This window comes from Falco punctatus (assembly GCF_963210335.1).
Source record: "Falco punctatus genome assembly, chromosome: 5".
NCBI classification, from domain to species: Eukaryota; Metazoa; Chordata; class Aves; order Falconiformes; family Falconidae; genus Falco; species Falco punctatus.
In genome coordinates, this window is record NC_137584.1 from 89,706,901 (window position 1) to 89,723,730 (window position 16,830).

The 16,830-nt window shown below is 47.0% G+C and overlaps 2 protein-coding genes across 13 annotated transcripts in view; one reads left to right on the top strand and one right to left on the bottom strand.

The window, feature by feature from the left end:
- Positions 1-14,520, top strand: RAB1A (RAB1A, member RAS oncogene family). Its single transcript, XM_080387924.1, is given in 10 exon segments — positions 1-61; positions 64-203; positions 205-298; positions 301-335; positions 338-420; positions 7,390-7,462; positions 9,660-9,755; positions 11,203-11,298; positions 12,291-12,422; positions 12,684-14,520. Coding segments are annotated over 10 exon segments (993 nt in total). The 5' UTR covers positions 1-15; the 3' UTR covers positions 12,882-14,520.
- The window catches only part of CEP68 (centrosomal protein 68), a 20,671-nt gene continuing 18,218 nt past the window's right edge, over positions 14,378-16,830 (bottom strand). For all 12 annotated transcript variants that reach the window (XM_080387919.1, XM_080387911.1, XM_080387922.1 and 9 more), the window contains one exon: positions 14,378-16,365. In XM_080387919.1, the coding sequence (XP_080244045.1) occupies positions 16,315-16,365 (51 nt within the window). In that variant the 3' untranslated portion in view covers positions 14,378-16,314. The remainder of the gene's footprint in view (positions 16,366-16,830) is intronic.

Sequence of the window (16,830 nt, forward strand, 5' to 3'; positions counted from 1 at the left end):
GGCCGCGCCGTGCGCATGCGCCGCAGCCGCCGCAGGGGCCGTCGGGAAAGCGAGTCCCTCAGTGCGGCGGCGCAGCCCGGCGGCCCCGTGGCGGACTCGGTTTCCCGGCGTGCCCCGCCGCCGCCCCCCGGCCATGTAAGCGCTGCTCGGCGAGAGGCCGCCCCGTTTCCTGGTTGGGCTCTGGCAGCCATTTTGGGCTGAGGAGCGAGCGCGGAGGCCGCGGAGCGGGCAGGGCGCCGGCGGAGGGGTAGGCCGAGCCGAGCGCCGGGCGAAGGAGGCGGGAGCCGTTGGACGCCTGCATCCGCGGAGCGCCCGCCTCGGCGGCGGGAGGTGCCAGGCCGCGACCGCCCCCCCTCAGAGCGCGCTCGCCGTCCCTCGGGCCGCGGGCCCCACGGACATGTCCAGCATGAATCCCGAATAGTGAGTGCGGCCCGCGGCGGGGGCCTCGCTGCGGCCGCGGGCTCCGCTGCCCCGCGATGGGCAGGCGGGGGGGGAGTAGGCCGCCGGGCCTGCCGCGGGCGGTGGGGGGCGGGAGGGAAGGGCCGGGCCTGCAGGGCTGAGGGCTTCCGACGGCCCGCCGCCGGGCACCGGGGCGGCCGTGGGGCCGAGGGCAGGCGTTCGGCCTGCTGCCGCCGTCCGCGGGGGGCGGGGGGTGACGGGTACGGGGTGGGGGGGGGCGGGTGGGAAGGGCGGGTATGAAAACTTAATGATGTCCCCGCTGTGAACCGGCGCGACGGGCCCGGTGACCCGCGTGGCTCCGGCTCCCTCCCCGCGGCGGCTGCGGGCACCCCGCAAACACGGGCGCGCTCGATGGGGTTTTTTCCGGGGCCTCGCAAATGCAGTAGGGCTCCAACAAGTGCCGGGGAAAGCCAGCTCTTTGTGAAAGCCGATCTTCCCGGCCGGTTGCTGCTGGCAGCTTAGTAGTCGGAGGTCCACCCTTCACTTTAGCTGCAAGTCATGTGTGTGTCACATGGCTCTTGCAAAACACTTCTTGCCTATGTAGATTTTGCAACGCTGTGACTTGATAATGAAATGCTCTTGGGGCTGTCTTGAGCTGAAATAGTACTTGCCTAGAAAACCTGGTGATGGCATAGTTTTTGTAGGTTTTTTTTTTTTCTGAGGGTCGTTGTCCCTCGTGATGTGACTGTGGCCTTTTTCTCTAATTGGGCTGCTGGGCAGTAAGGGTGGCTGAGCCCTCTGGTCAGTAGTTGTCTGTATCCTGGCAACTGTAGGAGCAGTGGCTGGCCCACCAGGATGTCGGGACAACAAACCTCGTGGCCTTTTTGAGCGAATAAGAGGAGAGACTTGGGATTAGTTTAAAAAGAGCTGTAAAAACCAGCTGCTGCACTCTCAACAGTTTAGTGTTGAAGAGTGTTCCTAGGATTCTGCCATGGACGTTGGCTTTACTGGCACTCCAGTGGGGGCCGATGAGGCCACTGTGCCCTTTAATGGAAGCAATTATGGTGTTGAAATGCACGTGTGGTATGACACTGCTGCTCTAGATACCCATTGTCTCTGTTCATGGATGATACTTCAACTACCTCTGTCCTCAAAGCATGCCTTTCCACACAGCTGAGGCTACTGATTTGCACGGTCATGGCTTTTGTGCTGCCTGCTTATGGCAGCATGGTTGCAAGTGCTCTGGGCCCATTAAAATCACCTGAAGAGCAAATGGGAGTAGAAGACAAAGTAGTCATCAGCTAGTGCAAGGGAGTTGGTGAAAGCAAAGAGGTACAGCCAGGAACTCAAGTTACATCTTGGCAAGATGACATAACAAGCTTGCTCGTGTGGTTTTGGGAAATGGCAAATCAGTAGCTGGAGGTAGCCTGTGGGTGAAGCACCAACAAATTGTTGGTGCTTCTGTGGTCGTAAGGACTCTCAGCATTCAACTTGAGTTTGCCTTGCAGACTGGTGGGTTTTGTAGTGTCAAACTGCCAGAAAAGCGTTAGGCAACTAGCACTGTGCAGAAACAGATCAAAGGGGGGCTTTTTTCCTTTCCTGAAGCCTCTCAGCTTTCTAAGCTCACGAAGAGCATAGCTGCCCGCGATGAGATACTGAAGCCTGCTATGAAGATGGGGAGAATGTTTTGAGGGAGACTCATTCTCTGTGAAGAGTGTTCATTCCTAGTGGTGAGGACAGCTGAGTTTTGGGGGGGGGCGGGGGGGGAACAAAACAAAAACCAACCAGAGGAAAAGCTGCAGTTTAAGATTAATTTGTAGTATTAAATGGCTACTTCCTGCCAGTGTTGTCTGCAGGATGAGGCTAGGTGGTGGGAAGGGTGTGGCGAGACGGACAGAAAATATCTGTCACAGTAGTGTGTGTACTTGGATCCATGTTAAACCAGGAATAAGACTTACTGGGTTATTCCTTCTAGTTACCTGTAACAGATACAGATGTCTGTTTATCCTTTTAGAAGTGCCTTGTCTATTATGTGACAGTCTGGCTTCCTTATCACAGCTGCAAGTCAGGCTGTAGCCCTGAATCATCCTGGGCATGCCAGAACTCTATCAGAGGTCAGTGGGATAGCTAGTTAAAAATTGATTAATAAAAAGTCCTGCCTCCTTCAGTTTGTCTGTTAAAGTTACAGGATTAGAAGCTGCTGGTGCAAGGGTTTGAAGGGGAGTGTGTGCGCTTCTGAGAGTTTCCATGAAGCTTGAGGGCTGTGGGACAGCATAGTGAGCTAGTTAAGTGTGCTTTTTCATTTGAGTGCAGGGGCTGAAGAGGGATGGATGAGATTAGTGCTAGCATTTGGAAGCTAAATTCTTAGAACACCTGCCTATCTAGCACTGGGATGTGTTCCACCCTGCCTTATGGTGTTTAAATGAGCGAAATGTCAATATTGACTGTTGTGACTCGATCGTGTCAGGTTCGGCATTTCCTGCCCCTTCTGCAACTTGTGTGTAGTAGTAGGCTGAATAGCATAAACATGCTGGTGGGTGAACTAACAGCTGAGAGGAATTAAATCTTGATCAATGTTCTGTAGTGGCTGGATCTTGTTATCGATGCCTCCTTCAAGGAGAGATGAGGAAATTAAGTGGCTTTTGGGGTAAATCTGGGTTTTTTTTGCATTCGTCAGAAGTATTAGGGAATACCAGGGTGTGTGGGGTGTTCAGTCTTCTATGATGGTGTTCAGTAGGTGACAATTGACAGCTTCTGAGCTGCTGGAATAATCTGAAATTGTTTGTGTTCTTAACTTCCTTAAACAGCAGTCTGCAATGCAAAGTGGCATTATGTCTTCTGGATTCTGTTTACCTACACAGCCAGTGTGTAATCGGAGTGACTAGTAGTGCTCCTTGCTCCTCTTCAAAATATCTTGGGTGGTAGAACAGAGACGGGGCTTGAGGCAGCTGTGAGTACTTGTTTACAGTAAACTCGTGGCTGACATCAGTGATTAAGGCACATTCCCGCAGTTCCTTGTTGGGGGTGGATGACTACCTAGTCTTGTTTGGTTTGGCACAAAAATTTCCTGACACTTAAAAATCCTCACGTTACCCACCTGTACAAACAACAGTAACGTAGAGGCCCACAGGTCCCTTGTTCTACACGGCTTTGGCCAGGTCTGTCCTAAACTTGACTTCCTGGTCTTCTGCTGAACTTGCTGACTACTTCATGGAAAATGCATGGAACAGGAGGATGCTGCCTCACTGCTCAAAAATTTGACAGGGCTGTTTCGGAGGCGTGGTGTGTGTTCTTTTTTTTTGTTTTGGCAGGAGGCAACTAAACTTGAGGTATTTATCCATTATCTCTTTGGCAAGAGAAAGTGACCATATCCTCTTCCTGACGGGGAGGATTAGAAGGCTTCACTCTTACTGACAGTACCTGCCTACCCTCCTGCACATATTCTTCTGGTGTGCTCTTATGGGTGCTATGTATGACTTTATATAAATAAATGGTGAGAAATAGTGTAATGATAAATCTGAATTCACACTCTTAAGTAACATGGAGAAGGCTATGCTGCATAGCTCACCCTGCTTTATGAAGGCTCCCTGAACTGGAAGATTTGATGAGTTAAGTCTTCAGTTTGGAAGAGCAAAATTCAGTGGTTTCAGAAATGGTTTTGTGACTCCTCACAGGCAAAATTAACCTGCATGGCTTGTTGGACACGCTGCTACAGCCGAGCCCATTAACACAAATATTCTAGCAGTGTAGTTTTAGTCTAGAAATAGATTTCTGAAATTTTGTAGGTTTTCATTTTTGTTTTAAACTGTTGTTGTATCCTGAGAGCTGTCTCTAGCATCCCACCATGTGTTACAGACTGCTCATTTGGTTAGGGCCCCTATATAGTCACCTGCTGTATCTTAAAAGGTCCTAAAGCAGCTGGACCTAGAAAGGAAGGCACTGTTATTGGAATGTAGAATTATTTTAATTTCTTTAAACCTAAATAGCAAAGTCCTATTTAAACTATCTCTAGATTGGTGCAGATCTAAGCTTATGTGCCAGAACCAGGCTTTTGTGGCACAATACCCATTTCTAGGGTCAAGAGACAGCTAACTCAGTAGAGGCTGTTCCCTGGCTGGCAGTGGCCTGGACTTTGGGGGGGGGGGGGCGGGGGGGGCAGGATGCTGAAGTAATCATATGAGCTTGGGGTTGTCACTTTCTTCTAGAAATACTGAAGCCCAAAGTGAGGGTGGGTCTTAATAACAAGGCTGTCAGACCCAGTGTTTAAGGCTTCTGGGTTCTTGTTGCATTAACAGCAGTGCTGTGTGTAAACTATTACTGCTCTTGTTTGCTTCTGAACAGGAAAGGGTTTAATGGCAGAGTAGGTCTGGTTGGGAGCTGTTCTTGGCACTGAGAGTAGCAGAGGAAAACAAGGTACTTGAAGTTTGGGGACTGGGGGGACCTGAATTCCCTTTGGAAGCAAGGGGAGGCTCTGAAGTGAATCGTTAAGACTCATAACTGAAGCCTTACCTACACCAGGAAGGAATTAATTTTTTTCCTACTAATTTTAGTGAAGACAATATAGTGGCAATATTCCTGTTACCATTCCTAAGGGATTATGACATGCTGCAAGCTCTAGTACTTTCAAGTGTATTAGTGTTTACTGTAAGTGATAATTCAAGTTCAGGGTCACTGAAAATTCTGGTTTTGCAGAGAACTGAAACCAAAATTCCCTGCTGTAGTAGGAAGGAGCTGTTTGAAGGCTGAGGCAATTGTGACTTCGGTTGATGCATGATCCTGGGGAAGAAGGTGTAGGTTTAACAGTGGACCAGGTCTCAAAGCTGTTGTACCTTACCCTGCTCTCCAGGTTACATACAGTATCACTACTAGTCTTGGGAGATTAAATTATTGGTGGGGGTAAGAAGGTTAAATGCCTCTTGCTACAGCTGCTGTTGGGTAGCCCCTTGCAGCAGTTCCTGGGTGATGTTGGTGTTGGAGAGGCAGCAGAGCTGCCTAGCTGAGGGTAACAGTAAAACTGGTCGATACAGTCCTTTTTTCAGTGATCCTTACGCTTAAAACATGGCGAGGGGTGGGTGGGGGTGGGGGTGTGAGGTGGCAGCTGTGGTTTGTGATAAACCACAACTGTGCATGCTCAAGTACTAGCTCATTGGTGTGGCTGTGGTGGCGTTTTGGCAAGTGGAGCTACAGGAAATATAAAACTGTTCTTCTGAAGCACACAGGGAGGCAGTGCTCCGGGCTGTGCGGAGCGATTTTGGTGTCACCTGATGGGGAGGCCCAAGTGTCAGGAACAGGCTGTCTTGTCCGCCATCACCAGTGTTACTGTGGGCAGTGGTAATGCTTCTGGTCAGTAAAAATGCTTCAGCTATCTTGAAGCCGTTATGTGGGTTGTGATGTAACTTATCTCACCTAACAGTTTGGGTTGGTAACCATCTTGCCTTGTGTTGTTAGTGTGTGACTTGACAGGTGGAATAGCAATTCTGTGACTGTAAACTGCTAGACATCCTTTGACCTCGATTTTCTTTTTTAATACCTTGAGTGCTTTTAGCTTTACGCTGTGGGGGAAGGTTGCATTTTAAGGATCAGCTTATTAGTTGCTACATTTACCACTGACTTCTCTGTAGCCTTGAGAGAAGTGCTGCAGGAGCTGATGAAGGTTTCAGTTGAGCATGTTCTTGCAGCCTGGGACTAGGCAAGATGGCAGGCGTTTGGGCAGGAGCAGTGAAAAGCGGGGCAGTTGACCATCTGCTTGGCTGTTAGCGCTAGGGATGGATGCAGTTTCCTGGCTGGATTCCTGCCAGCCAGAGTCTGTGGCGATGTTGGGGAATAATAGGTGGGGAAGGTTGATTTCAGGCATTTGCATACATGGTACTTTCTTAGCTTGGTTAAGTGGGACTAGAATGAAATCTGTGGTTAATAAGAACTGGACTCAATCCTGAGCACTGTGGGGCTGAGGAGTTGCGAACCTAGAATGGGTTAATCTAGTACTTACAAAGCAAAATAACTTGTGTAAGTGGCGGTTGTTGCTTGTTCTTTGCTATGTGGTCTCTAGTATTAAACTGGCCCTTTAGTCTTATGACTAACACAAAACTTGATATTTAGTCAACAGTGAAGTCTTTGCTACTCTTTAAAGTATGTCAGTTGGTTGTTGATGATGCTGAGTTTGGTCCCTCAGTGTTGGGAGGACTCAACATGAAGCAAAAAAAAAAATGTCACCTCTTCTGATATGACTTGAGAATTACTAATATTGCACCTGATGTCCTGTAGAGGATGAATGAATCCTCCTCTGGCAGTGGCTTTAGCTGTAATTCCTGAAAGGCAAGTGGAGTGTGTGGTCGCTGTCAGCTATTAATAGTCTGTCGTGGGGTGGATGTTCATTTTGCTTTAGCAGGCCACTGAACTTAGCGTTCACAAGTTGTACACTTAAATTGTGTTATTGTGCTGTTGGGTTCTGCTGGAGCTTACGTTTGGGTAACTTAAAGTGAGGAAGGAATTGGTTGCTTTTGGCCAGCTACGTGGTACTTGTGAAGCCAGGCAGCGGAATCAAGCCTTTGCCTTCAAAGAAGATGCAAAGATAATGGCTCTGGTGGACAGCTGGCTGTTACTGCCCTCTGTGTGTTACTTAAGTGCAAACCTCATTGTTTGGTTGAGTGACTTAATTGTGAAGCATGATTTTAATCTTGGCTAGACCGCAAAGGGCTGAAATAGGGCTGTGTTACTCTTGCTGATAGTCACGCTAATATCCCCAGGGTAACTTCCTAGGAAAGCACTGTTCTACCCCAAAATGCTGCGTTCAGAGCATCTGCCTTACTGCTTTTACTGAGTAAACTGTGAGAGTGTCTAGACTGGATAGAGAAGCTTGGAGTTGTAGGTAATTTCCCTAGTAAATTAATTTACCCTTGTCAAACATGGTAATATACTAGCTATAAGGAGCACGATTCTCAAGAAGTGTTTTTCATGAAGTGACTTAATATTTTTTTTTTCCTTCTGCAGTGACTATTTATTCAAGCTACTTCTGATTGGAGACTCCGGTGTTGGGAAATCTTGCCTTCTACTTAGGTTTGCAGTAAGTGATCATGCTTGAAAACTTTACATAAAAAAAAAAAGCTACCTGGTACTTAGCTAGAACATCTGTGCTACAAGAACTGCTTGGAAGGACTGATGTCTGCTGGGTCTGATATACCAAGGGATGATTGAAGTATTGCAAAACCCTCCTGTCTTCTGCATGTGTTTCTAGCTAATATATTTGAGTAATACAGAAATAACATAAAGAACATGTCCAGTTAAGTTTCTCATTTTCCTGTTACTTGAGAACAAGATATCTTAATTTAACTTCCATCATTGCACTAGTGATGGAACACTGAAGATGGAGGAATGTACTTGAATTCTGGGGTGTGTGCCTTCAGGCATGAAGAATACAAATGTGTCAGTTACTACTTGATCTGAATATTTTCAGCCGGATGAAGTTTGATATCTTCATTCAAAAAGCCTACCAGTTGCTTAGCCAGAGGGAGAAGTAATTTAAATGATACTCTAGGAATAATAAGGCCTTATGCTTTCTTTAGTGAATGAGTATATAATGAATGTTAAAATTGCTGGTGGGCCACTGTGGCTGAAGTCTGGTGCAAGAAGCTGTAGTTTTCCTGTCAACAGGAAAAGTTAAAATGGATTTGACAGTTCTAAGTAGAAAAAGCTGGAGTCCAGTGAACTCCTTGTCTACATCTGCCAAAGTGCAGCCTTATGTTGACATGGGAGGAGAGGAAGGATGGGAGAATATGGGGCATTAGTTTAGAAACTAGAGTTTGATGCTGCTGCAGGATGATGGCAGCAGTTTTACAGCCTAAACAGTTGCTCTAGGCACCTCTGGAAGGAGCCTCTTCCATGTTGTTAATGTGGAATGATGGTCTGGTGTGTACAAATAGCATCACCCAAGTTAAAGCCATTACAGCTGCTGTTGGTGCAGTGTTAGGACAGGGAGACACTAAAGCCACCACGAACACTAGAAAAACGTAACCTGCTCTGCTCCCAGGACTGGAGGCAGTGGTTTGGAAGCGACACCAGGGCTGGAGCAGCACTCCTGCATCAGTCTAGCCTGCTTCTCTTCCAGATACCTTGGAACTAATTTTGGCTTCCTGCGAATAATCCAGCTTTTTCTTTTTTGACAGCTACCTTAAGTTTGTGCTCAGTTATCTGGTGTTTCTTCAGCTTTTTCCTTTAGAAATTTGACTTTCTAACTGAGCTATGTTACCCTGACATAAGGTATTACCACAGCATTCGCTTACCTGTGTTCTTCCTTTTGTAGGTTAAACACCAGCAGGCTTTTCAAACATACCCTTTCGAGTATTGAAATGTGAAGGAAATAAATGTCACGTCATTCTGAAAGGCTCAATGCTTTATTCTTGCTTGCACGTGTTCCCTCAGGCAGATGTATTATCTAAGGTGTCTTCCATTCACAACCCAAAAGAAATCCCTTGCTTTTGTGGTAGCTGTTGGTTTCATAAAGCCTTTTGTGGTGCATTTTACATGAAGTTCTATCCTACTGGTACTTTGGGAATAGAAACTTCCTCCATGCTGGCAAGCTAGCAGTCACTGAAGGTAGCAAGGACTGATCCAGCGCTTCCTGTGTGCCTTCAGGCTCGCTGGAGGCTGTGGCCAGGGCCGTGCAAGCTGCTGGACCAGTGCTGCGTTCCCCTCCCCCTGCTCCGCAGCCTGTGCGCACAGCGGACTTCACACAAGTGCCCGAGCAGTAGCTCTCAACTGCCCTGGCAGCCAGCAGTGCCAGCAGCGGGTCTGAAGTTCAGGTGTGGAGCGTGACTGAGGCAGAGCCTCTGACTTGTAGGTAGCAGCTGTGTAACAGCTGAAAAATCATCAAAGGAAAATAAAAATTGAGGCATTTTAAGATCATTGTGGTTATGCTAAGTAGCTCTTCAATCTGCCAACCTGAGGAAAGACTTTTTTTAAACTGTAGTTCAAAAGGACTTAACGCTGTGGGATTTCCAGAAAAGAGGCTTTTTGACTAGGTTTTGGGAACATAAATCTTGTTGTTTGAGCTGTTTTTTAAAAAACTTTGTGGGTTTTGGGGGGAAGTAAGCATTCTGTGAAAGTATGTAGCTACCTAGTGGACTTCGCCGGGCATCATCAGGTGGTTTTGCTAGGGAGCCACCTACCTCTGTCTGCCTGGGGCAGCCTGCCTGTTGTGTGACACAGTAGGTGACTGCAGGAGAGGTGCAGCTGGCCTGACTTACGTTCATTCTTTCTCCTAGGATGACACGTACACAGAAAGTTACATCAGCACGATTGGTGTGGACTTCAAAATCAGAACTATAGAACTAGATGGGAAAACAATCAAGCTTCAGATAGTAAGTAGTATTTCTCAACTCCTGGGTACTTTAATCTGTTGAAGCATGGGATTACATTCATAACTATTGGTATTATCTTTGTACTTTAATCATTAAAATACAAGCGGTATCTTCCCTGTTACAAGAGGCTAGGCAGTTTTCACAAGATTACAAGACTTCCCGTGACCTGGCCCTTAAAGACGGGTGCTCATCAAGGCTATCTGCCTGAACGAGGAAATGACCTGTTAGAACCTTCTTTCCTGGGAAGAGAAGAAAGCTGAAGTAGTTAAAAGGTGGTTATGGGCTGGGAGCTGAAGAAGGGTAGAATCCTGTGCTGGACTGCTGTCGTATCAAAACTGGTCTAGTTCTGCAGTATTTAGCAAGGATTTGTCTAAGTGCAAGAATATCCCACAGTTGTCAGAGATGCCCAATTTCTGCAGCAGCTGTTTGTGGCAGACTGCGCTGTCTAGCGCTGCTGCTTTTGTTGACCTGAATGGAAAAACTGACACAAACACTTGTAAGTGGCCGGCCTGCCTTAGCACTGGGCAGTGTTTCCTGGTCTTTCACTCAGAGCAAGCAGGGGAGCAGGCTTGGCAGTTCTTTCCTCTAATCTTGAAGCACTCTAAAAGGGTGACTGGTGTAATGAAATCTAATATCTATGCAAGGTCACACAATCCTTGTCAGCCACTGCTTCCAGCTCGAGCCAAGGCTCTCAGGACTGGGAGGCAGTGACTCAGGGATTCCAGGCTGTGCTGTGGAGCAGGAGTCCAGTTTACAGCCAGAAGTCTGAGCCTGCAGACTCTAATGTAGCTGTCCTGAGTCCAGAGCAGCACGCTAGGAATGCAGTTGCTACTGAAATCTGTCTGTGAGTGACTTAATACGCGGCTGGCCCTGCTCTTGATGTGGCTCCAGGGAGAGGAATGTTTGGGCGACTGCTGTTCCTGCCCTGATGGGAGGAGAGGTCAAGCATGTCATGTCCCTCCTTAGCTCTCCCGGCAGGAGGAGGGAACCAGGTTTGGTTTGAGTTGTTGCACTTCACCCTCTGAAGAGGAATGTTGCCTTTAAATACCTCTGCTCCTGCTCCTGTAGCAAGGAGGTTGAAAGGAGCGGTCAGGTTATAGACCTGTGTTTCTCTGACCTTATTCCTAGCAGGTTTTCAATCCCTGGCTGGTGTTTGTTCTTCTGACCACTGAACCATGGCTTCTTTGTGGGTCAAAACTGCTTAATGTTTTCCTCTGTGAGATCTCTTGACTACACTTGTCTGAAACCAAACGAATGAGCGCTCCTGAAAAGCACCTACGGAAGTGTCGTTCTTCTCAGTTAAAATACCTTGAAGAGACAGTTCCGTAGCTGAACTTGGATGTGCTTGTGGTTGGATGGCTGATCAGCTGAGCTGTATTTCTGGAAGCTAACGTGTAACACTGGCGCAGCTATGTTGCAGTAACTGATCCTGTTGCTTTTCTTGTAGTGGGACACGGCAGGACAGGAGAGGTTTCGAACCATCACTTCCAGTTACTATAGAGGTGCTCATGGCATCATAGTTGTGTATGATGTTACAGATCAGGTAAGTGTTGAACCTGTGCCTGGAGAGTTTCTCCAGGTGGCATATGTTAGGCTGATAAAGTAAATAAAACCAGGAATTTAACCACTTGGCACTTCTTAAGTTGACAGTGACTGTGTTAGGCTGTGTTAAGGTTTATCAAGCCAAATGTATGTGTTTAGTCTCTGGTTGGAGCCTAAACAGAAATAAAAGGAGCAGTGGGATTGCTGGCTCTAAAGCAGTTGTATCTTAGGCTTAACCTAAAGCTTGCTGGGCATGTAGTTGCTTGTTCTATGTGAATACTTCTCGCCCTGCCTTTGGTAGCAGGAGTTTGAGTTACTGGTGGAAGCTGTTGAAAGATTTGTGAATGTACTTGAACTTTGGTCTACGATAAAACTGGCTTTTGAAACAGAAAATTGCCAGCATGTGTGCAGGATACAACTGAGCCAGTGTTTTCTGTGAAAGAATCTCTGAAGATTACTGGTACAGTTGTCATGTTTGAGGGACTCTTAGGAAGTGTAGAGTTTCCTGAATTAATAGGAGAACAACAATCGGGTTCAGTTGTGAACTTGAGTATCAGTTCTGCATTTCTGCAGTCAAAGATCGTTCCAGCATCTCTGCAGTGATGTGGTTTGCACTTGATACCTGGTGTTTTGCAAGTGCCTGGGATTCTTCTAGTTTCAGCTGTGTGCTGTGCCTTATCTCTGCTGCAGGAGGAGAGAGAGTTCCAGGTGGTGGAAGTTCTTAACTATTCAAGATGTGGAGCAGGGAAAAATCATGGGGGGGAGTGCGGCACAGGGCTGATTGTGTGGGGCTTGGAGCAGGGGCGAAGGAGCTCCACGGGCCGTGTTGACTCGCCTGTCGTAGGCAACTGAGGGTCCTGTTGAGTGAGTTCTGTTGTGGCTGTGAGTGGCACTGATCAGTACGCTGCTTCATATTCTTCCCTGGTTGTTCCTGAATAGAGCGGAGCTTTCCCCTTGGTTAAGGGTCTTGCTTACAGTTCTCTTATCTCCTAGGAGTCTTTCAATAATGTAAAACAATGGCTGCAGGAGATAGACCGTTATGCCAGTGAAAACGTCAACAAGTTGTTGGTGGGGAACAAATGTGATCTGACCACAAAGAAAGTAGTAGACTATACAACAGCAAAGGTATGTTGATACCGATGTGTTTGGTTGGTTGAGTGCCTGGTCTGGATTGTAATGCACTTGATTGGAAGTGTCGTGGTACACGGATGCCAAGGCAGGTGTGAGCAGTTCCATGACACCGTGCAGCGCGAGTCGCCGTCAGGCTGAGGTTTGGGAGTAGGGGGGTGGTCTAGGAACTCATGGCTGATGCAGCAGCACACCAGGAAACGAGGTGAGGCGTGAACCGGTGTATGAGCTCACTGTTCACTGTTTCTCGGTTTGCAGGAATTTGCAGATTCTCTTGGAATTCCGTTTTTGGAAACCAGTGCAAAGAATGCCACAAATGTAGAACAGTCTTTCATGACCATGGCTGCCGAGATTAAAAAACGAATGGGTCCGGGAGCGACAGCTGGTGGTGCAGAGAAGTCCAATGTTAAAATTCAGAGCACTCCAGTCAAGCAGTCTAGTGGAGGTTGCTGCTAAAACTTGCCTCCCCCCTTTTGTCTCACAACAATGAATTTGCAATCTGAACCCAAGTGAAAAAAAAAAAATTGCCTGAATTGTACTGTATGTAGCTGCACTACAACAGATTCTTACCGTCTCCACAAAGGTCAGAGATTGTAAATGGTCAATACTGACTTTTTTTATTCCCTTGACTCAAGACAGCTAACTTCATTTTCAGAACTGTTTTAAACCTTTGTGTGCTGGTTTATAAACGTGCTATCCTTGTTGCTTTTCCTGATACCAGACTGTTTCCTGTGGTTGGTTAGGATGTATTTTTGTTTTGATGTTTCTATTGGCATGTTTAGATGTCAGGTTTAGTCTTCTGAAGATGAAGTTTAGCCATTTTGTATCAAACAGCACAACAGTGTCTGTCACTTTCCATGCATAAAATTTAGTAAGATATATGTAAGATCTGATTTGCTAGTTCCTTCTTGTAGAATTATAAATGGAAAGATCACACTATCTGATTAATAGTTTCTTCATACTCTGCATATAATTTGTGGCTGCAGAATATTGTAATTTGTTGCACAATATGTAACAAAACTGAAGAAATGTTTAATAAATATTGTACTTATTGGAAGTAATATCAAACTGTATGGTGATAAATATTGTCTTACTTTGTATGGCTAAGGGGGAAATCAGGCTCGCATTGTGCACAGACATCCCTGTGTGCAGCCACGGCGCTCAGCCCTAGTAACCAGAGACCTTCCCTGCAACTAAAACTAGTGACTATGGCTTAAGAGACCGCGGTGTCGTGGTGCTTGAGCCACGTAGGCTGTACCAGGAAGGCCCAGCCACTGCTGGTGGAGGCATAATGCACTCTGAATGTACAACAGTTCCCTCACTTAGCCTCGGAACTTAATTTATTGCTCAAGGACTCTACGGAGGGAATTTCTGTCAGCTTTGCGTAGTGGGGGAGAGAGCAGTATTTCCCTAGCAGGAATGAATTCGGTGTAGCCTTGAGGTGGTACAACTTTCTACCAGTATATTATGTCTTTTCTATATACTGTTAATTCCATCCTCTTCTAACCAGTACTTCTGACTTAGTGCAACAGCTTAGCTTCTATTCTGTTACACAGAGGCATCGGAAGGATGACACGGGGACACCAAGGCCCCGCAACAGACTGTTGCTCAAAGTAGGCACTATCTTGAACAATTTGGAACTAACCAGCAGCCAAGAGGTTTTGGACAGTGTGATTCTTTGTACAGAGCTAATCAAATCATTAGTGCCTGATGTCTAGCTAAAAGCCACAGGAAAGCTAGCCTATAACACTTCCTATACATGTAAAATTGTTCAGCTTTATCTAAACTCAAATGTTCAGCCTATTCTGTAAATAGTCTCATGTTTGAAAGACCATGTAACATTCCCCTAGTAGCAAATACGCCCTGTGATAGTAAAAATATAGCCTAGGTATGTTGTGAGGTATAAACTAAAACTGGTGCAAATATCCTCTGATTTTTTTTTTTTTTTGGGGGGGGGGGGTGACTTTGGCTAACAGCTTTCTTCAACATAGTTGCATAAATCAACAGGCAATTGTAATACATAAAGTATTGTCATGGTTAAGTTGAACTCTTCCACTTGAGACCTTCACAATAAAGTGATGTGCTTTCTATTAGAGATGTGCTTGTTGGTATAATTCATTATATAATGTGACTTGCTCCTCCTCGAGAGCGGGAGCAGTAGGAGTAGTGAGTGCCGCTAAGATCAGGAAGTGAACCAGGAGGTGTATTGAGGGTAAAACATCTTCCCTTCAGAGAAGTGCACAAATGAACTTAAATGTCAAGATGCCTGCTACATACTATCCAAAACAATGTTAATATATACAGTAATAAAAGCATTGCAAAACCAACTTGGGCTACACCAGTTGTTTGGTGGTGGTTTTTCTTTTGGTGGTTTTTTTTTTGTTTGTTTCCCCCCCAAAGTCATTCCTGTGTTACCGTGCTGGTGCTGTTACACACTCGAGCCTGTGGCTGCCACGCTGGAGGCGTGTGGCAGAGGGCAAGGCAGGCCTGAAAATCCTGGGCGAGGGGGCTGTAGCCTCTTACCTGTGAGCTGAAAAGTTAAATACCTCTGCCACCACGGGTCAGGCTTACAAGCAGTAGCAGAGGGGCGGCAGTTCCTCCCCTCACCTTAGCGCCCATCCTGCCCTGCTGTAGCCTTTGCTCAGGCATCACCCTGAATGCCCCTAGGTGGGGACCTGGCAGCAGTGGAGCCAGTGAGACCTGTCTCGCTGTAACCATCTGCTGGAGCCTTTTTGTTGAACTTGGGCTGATCTATGAATTGCCACCTGCAACTTGGCAATAAAAAAATGTGCCCTTGAAGCTGAGAAGAGGGGAGAGTATCAAAACCCCCCACAAACCCCAGCAAATTCTTTTCTGTTGGTAACAGCTTAACTGTGCTTTCACCTTGTGCAATACAGATGCTTTGTCGTGTTCACTGGAACAGGAGGAACTGATGTACTCTGCGCAAGAACGTGGTAATTGCTGTTTAGCTTAAAGGTTAATTAAAGCCAAGTACCAATATTCTGTGGTTGGCTGGAACTTTTTGGCCACTTACCTCATTACGTTGCTTCAGAGATGCCCTTTTCTGTTGCAGAAGGGGCCGGGAAAGCCTCTGTAAATGTTTTTTGTGAGCAGCGATCAGCTGCGGTGGCTGCAGGAGGGGCAAGGCGCGGCTCTTCCCCCAGGGAACCAGCACTAGCAGCTACCGCAGGTAACAGAGTAACAGGTAACACAGCTTGTACAGGACCTGCATCCTCCCCGAGTACTCACCTCTTTGTTATTTTATTGAGATTCATGCAGCACACCGGCTCTCTTGTCTTTATGCATAAGAAAACCAAAAGTTAAACAGTCTGTGCTTCAGCAGGGAATGGTAATTATAAACAAAGAGTTCAGTTTGCTCCCAAGAACCAGGAGGAGTTTCTATTTCTTGGCTTCTAGCACCTATTTTTGAAGAGCATAAACAAAACATGAGAACACGGCTATTAAAATCACACGCCTTTACTTAGAAGTGAGTTGCACGGCACACTATGGATTACTCAGTTAAAAAAAACAGTGTGTTCCAGACTTTCTGCTAACACATGGAACAGGCCACTTCAATAAAAAAAAATAAAAAAAAAAAAAAAGGAAAGCTACTCTGAAAAACAAACCCAAAAAAAAAAAAAAAAAAAAAAAGGCCAGCTGTACTGTCCTTGCTCTGGGAACATCCCGATGGAGCCAGCACGAGTAGCTTGGGCATCCCAGCAGCCAAAGAACGGCAGTACCGCTCGCCTTTCTCAAGCCACGGTTCGAAAGAACAACGAACCACAGCGCACTCAGCCCAGGCTGGCTGACGCTGAACACACAGTGGTCGTCCGGGTTTTTGGCATCTCTGCAAGAGGAGGGAGAGGTGCTTCGGTGCTGGCTGCAGTTCTCAGCCGTCCCGAGGCTGGCTGGCACAGCCCAGGTCTGATCGAGGCGGCACCTGAAATCAAACGGATTAAGTGAGGTTGCTGCTGCGCTTTGGCTGCCGGCCAGCAAAGGAAGAAACCCCCCGCCACGCTTAAACCACCTCCACATATGCTCGATAAGCTATAGCACGTAGCTATGTATATTTAGCAATTAAAAAACCCCAACAACCTACTTTTAAGATACTGTTGTTCTCCTCTTAAAGCGCTGAGAAGAGTATTTCCCCTTCGCAACCCCCAATGCGAAGGCGTGCGGTGGAGGGGGCGGTGGGGAAATCAACAGGCTGAGCTGACGGGGGTAGCAGGGGACTGGGACGGGGCTGCGGGTGTCCTGCAGTTCCTAAATCCCTGCGCTTCCTGCTCGGGAGCCGTTAAGAGCCTTCCTGCCTCTCCGGACCCAGCGCCTTCCCCAACACCCGTGACCGTGATTTTACAGTGATTTTACAGTGATTTTACAGTGATTCCCATCACGGCGCGAGGGG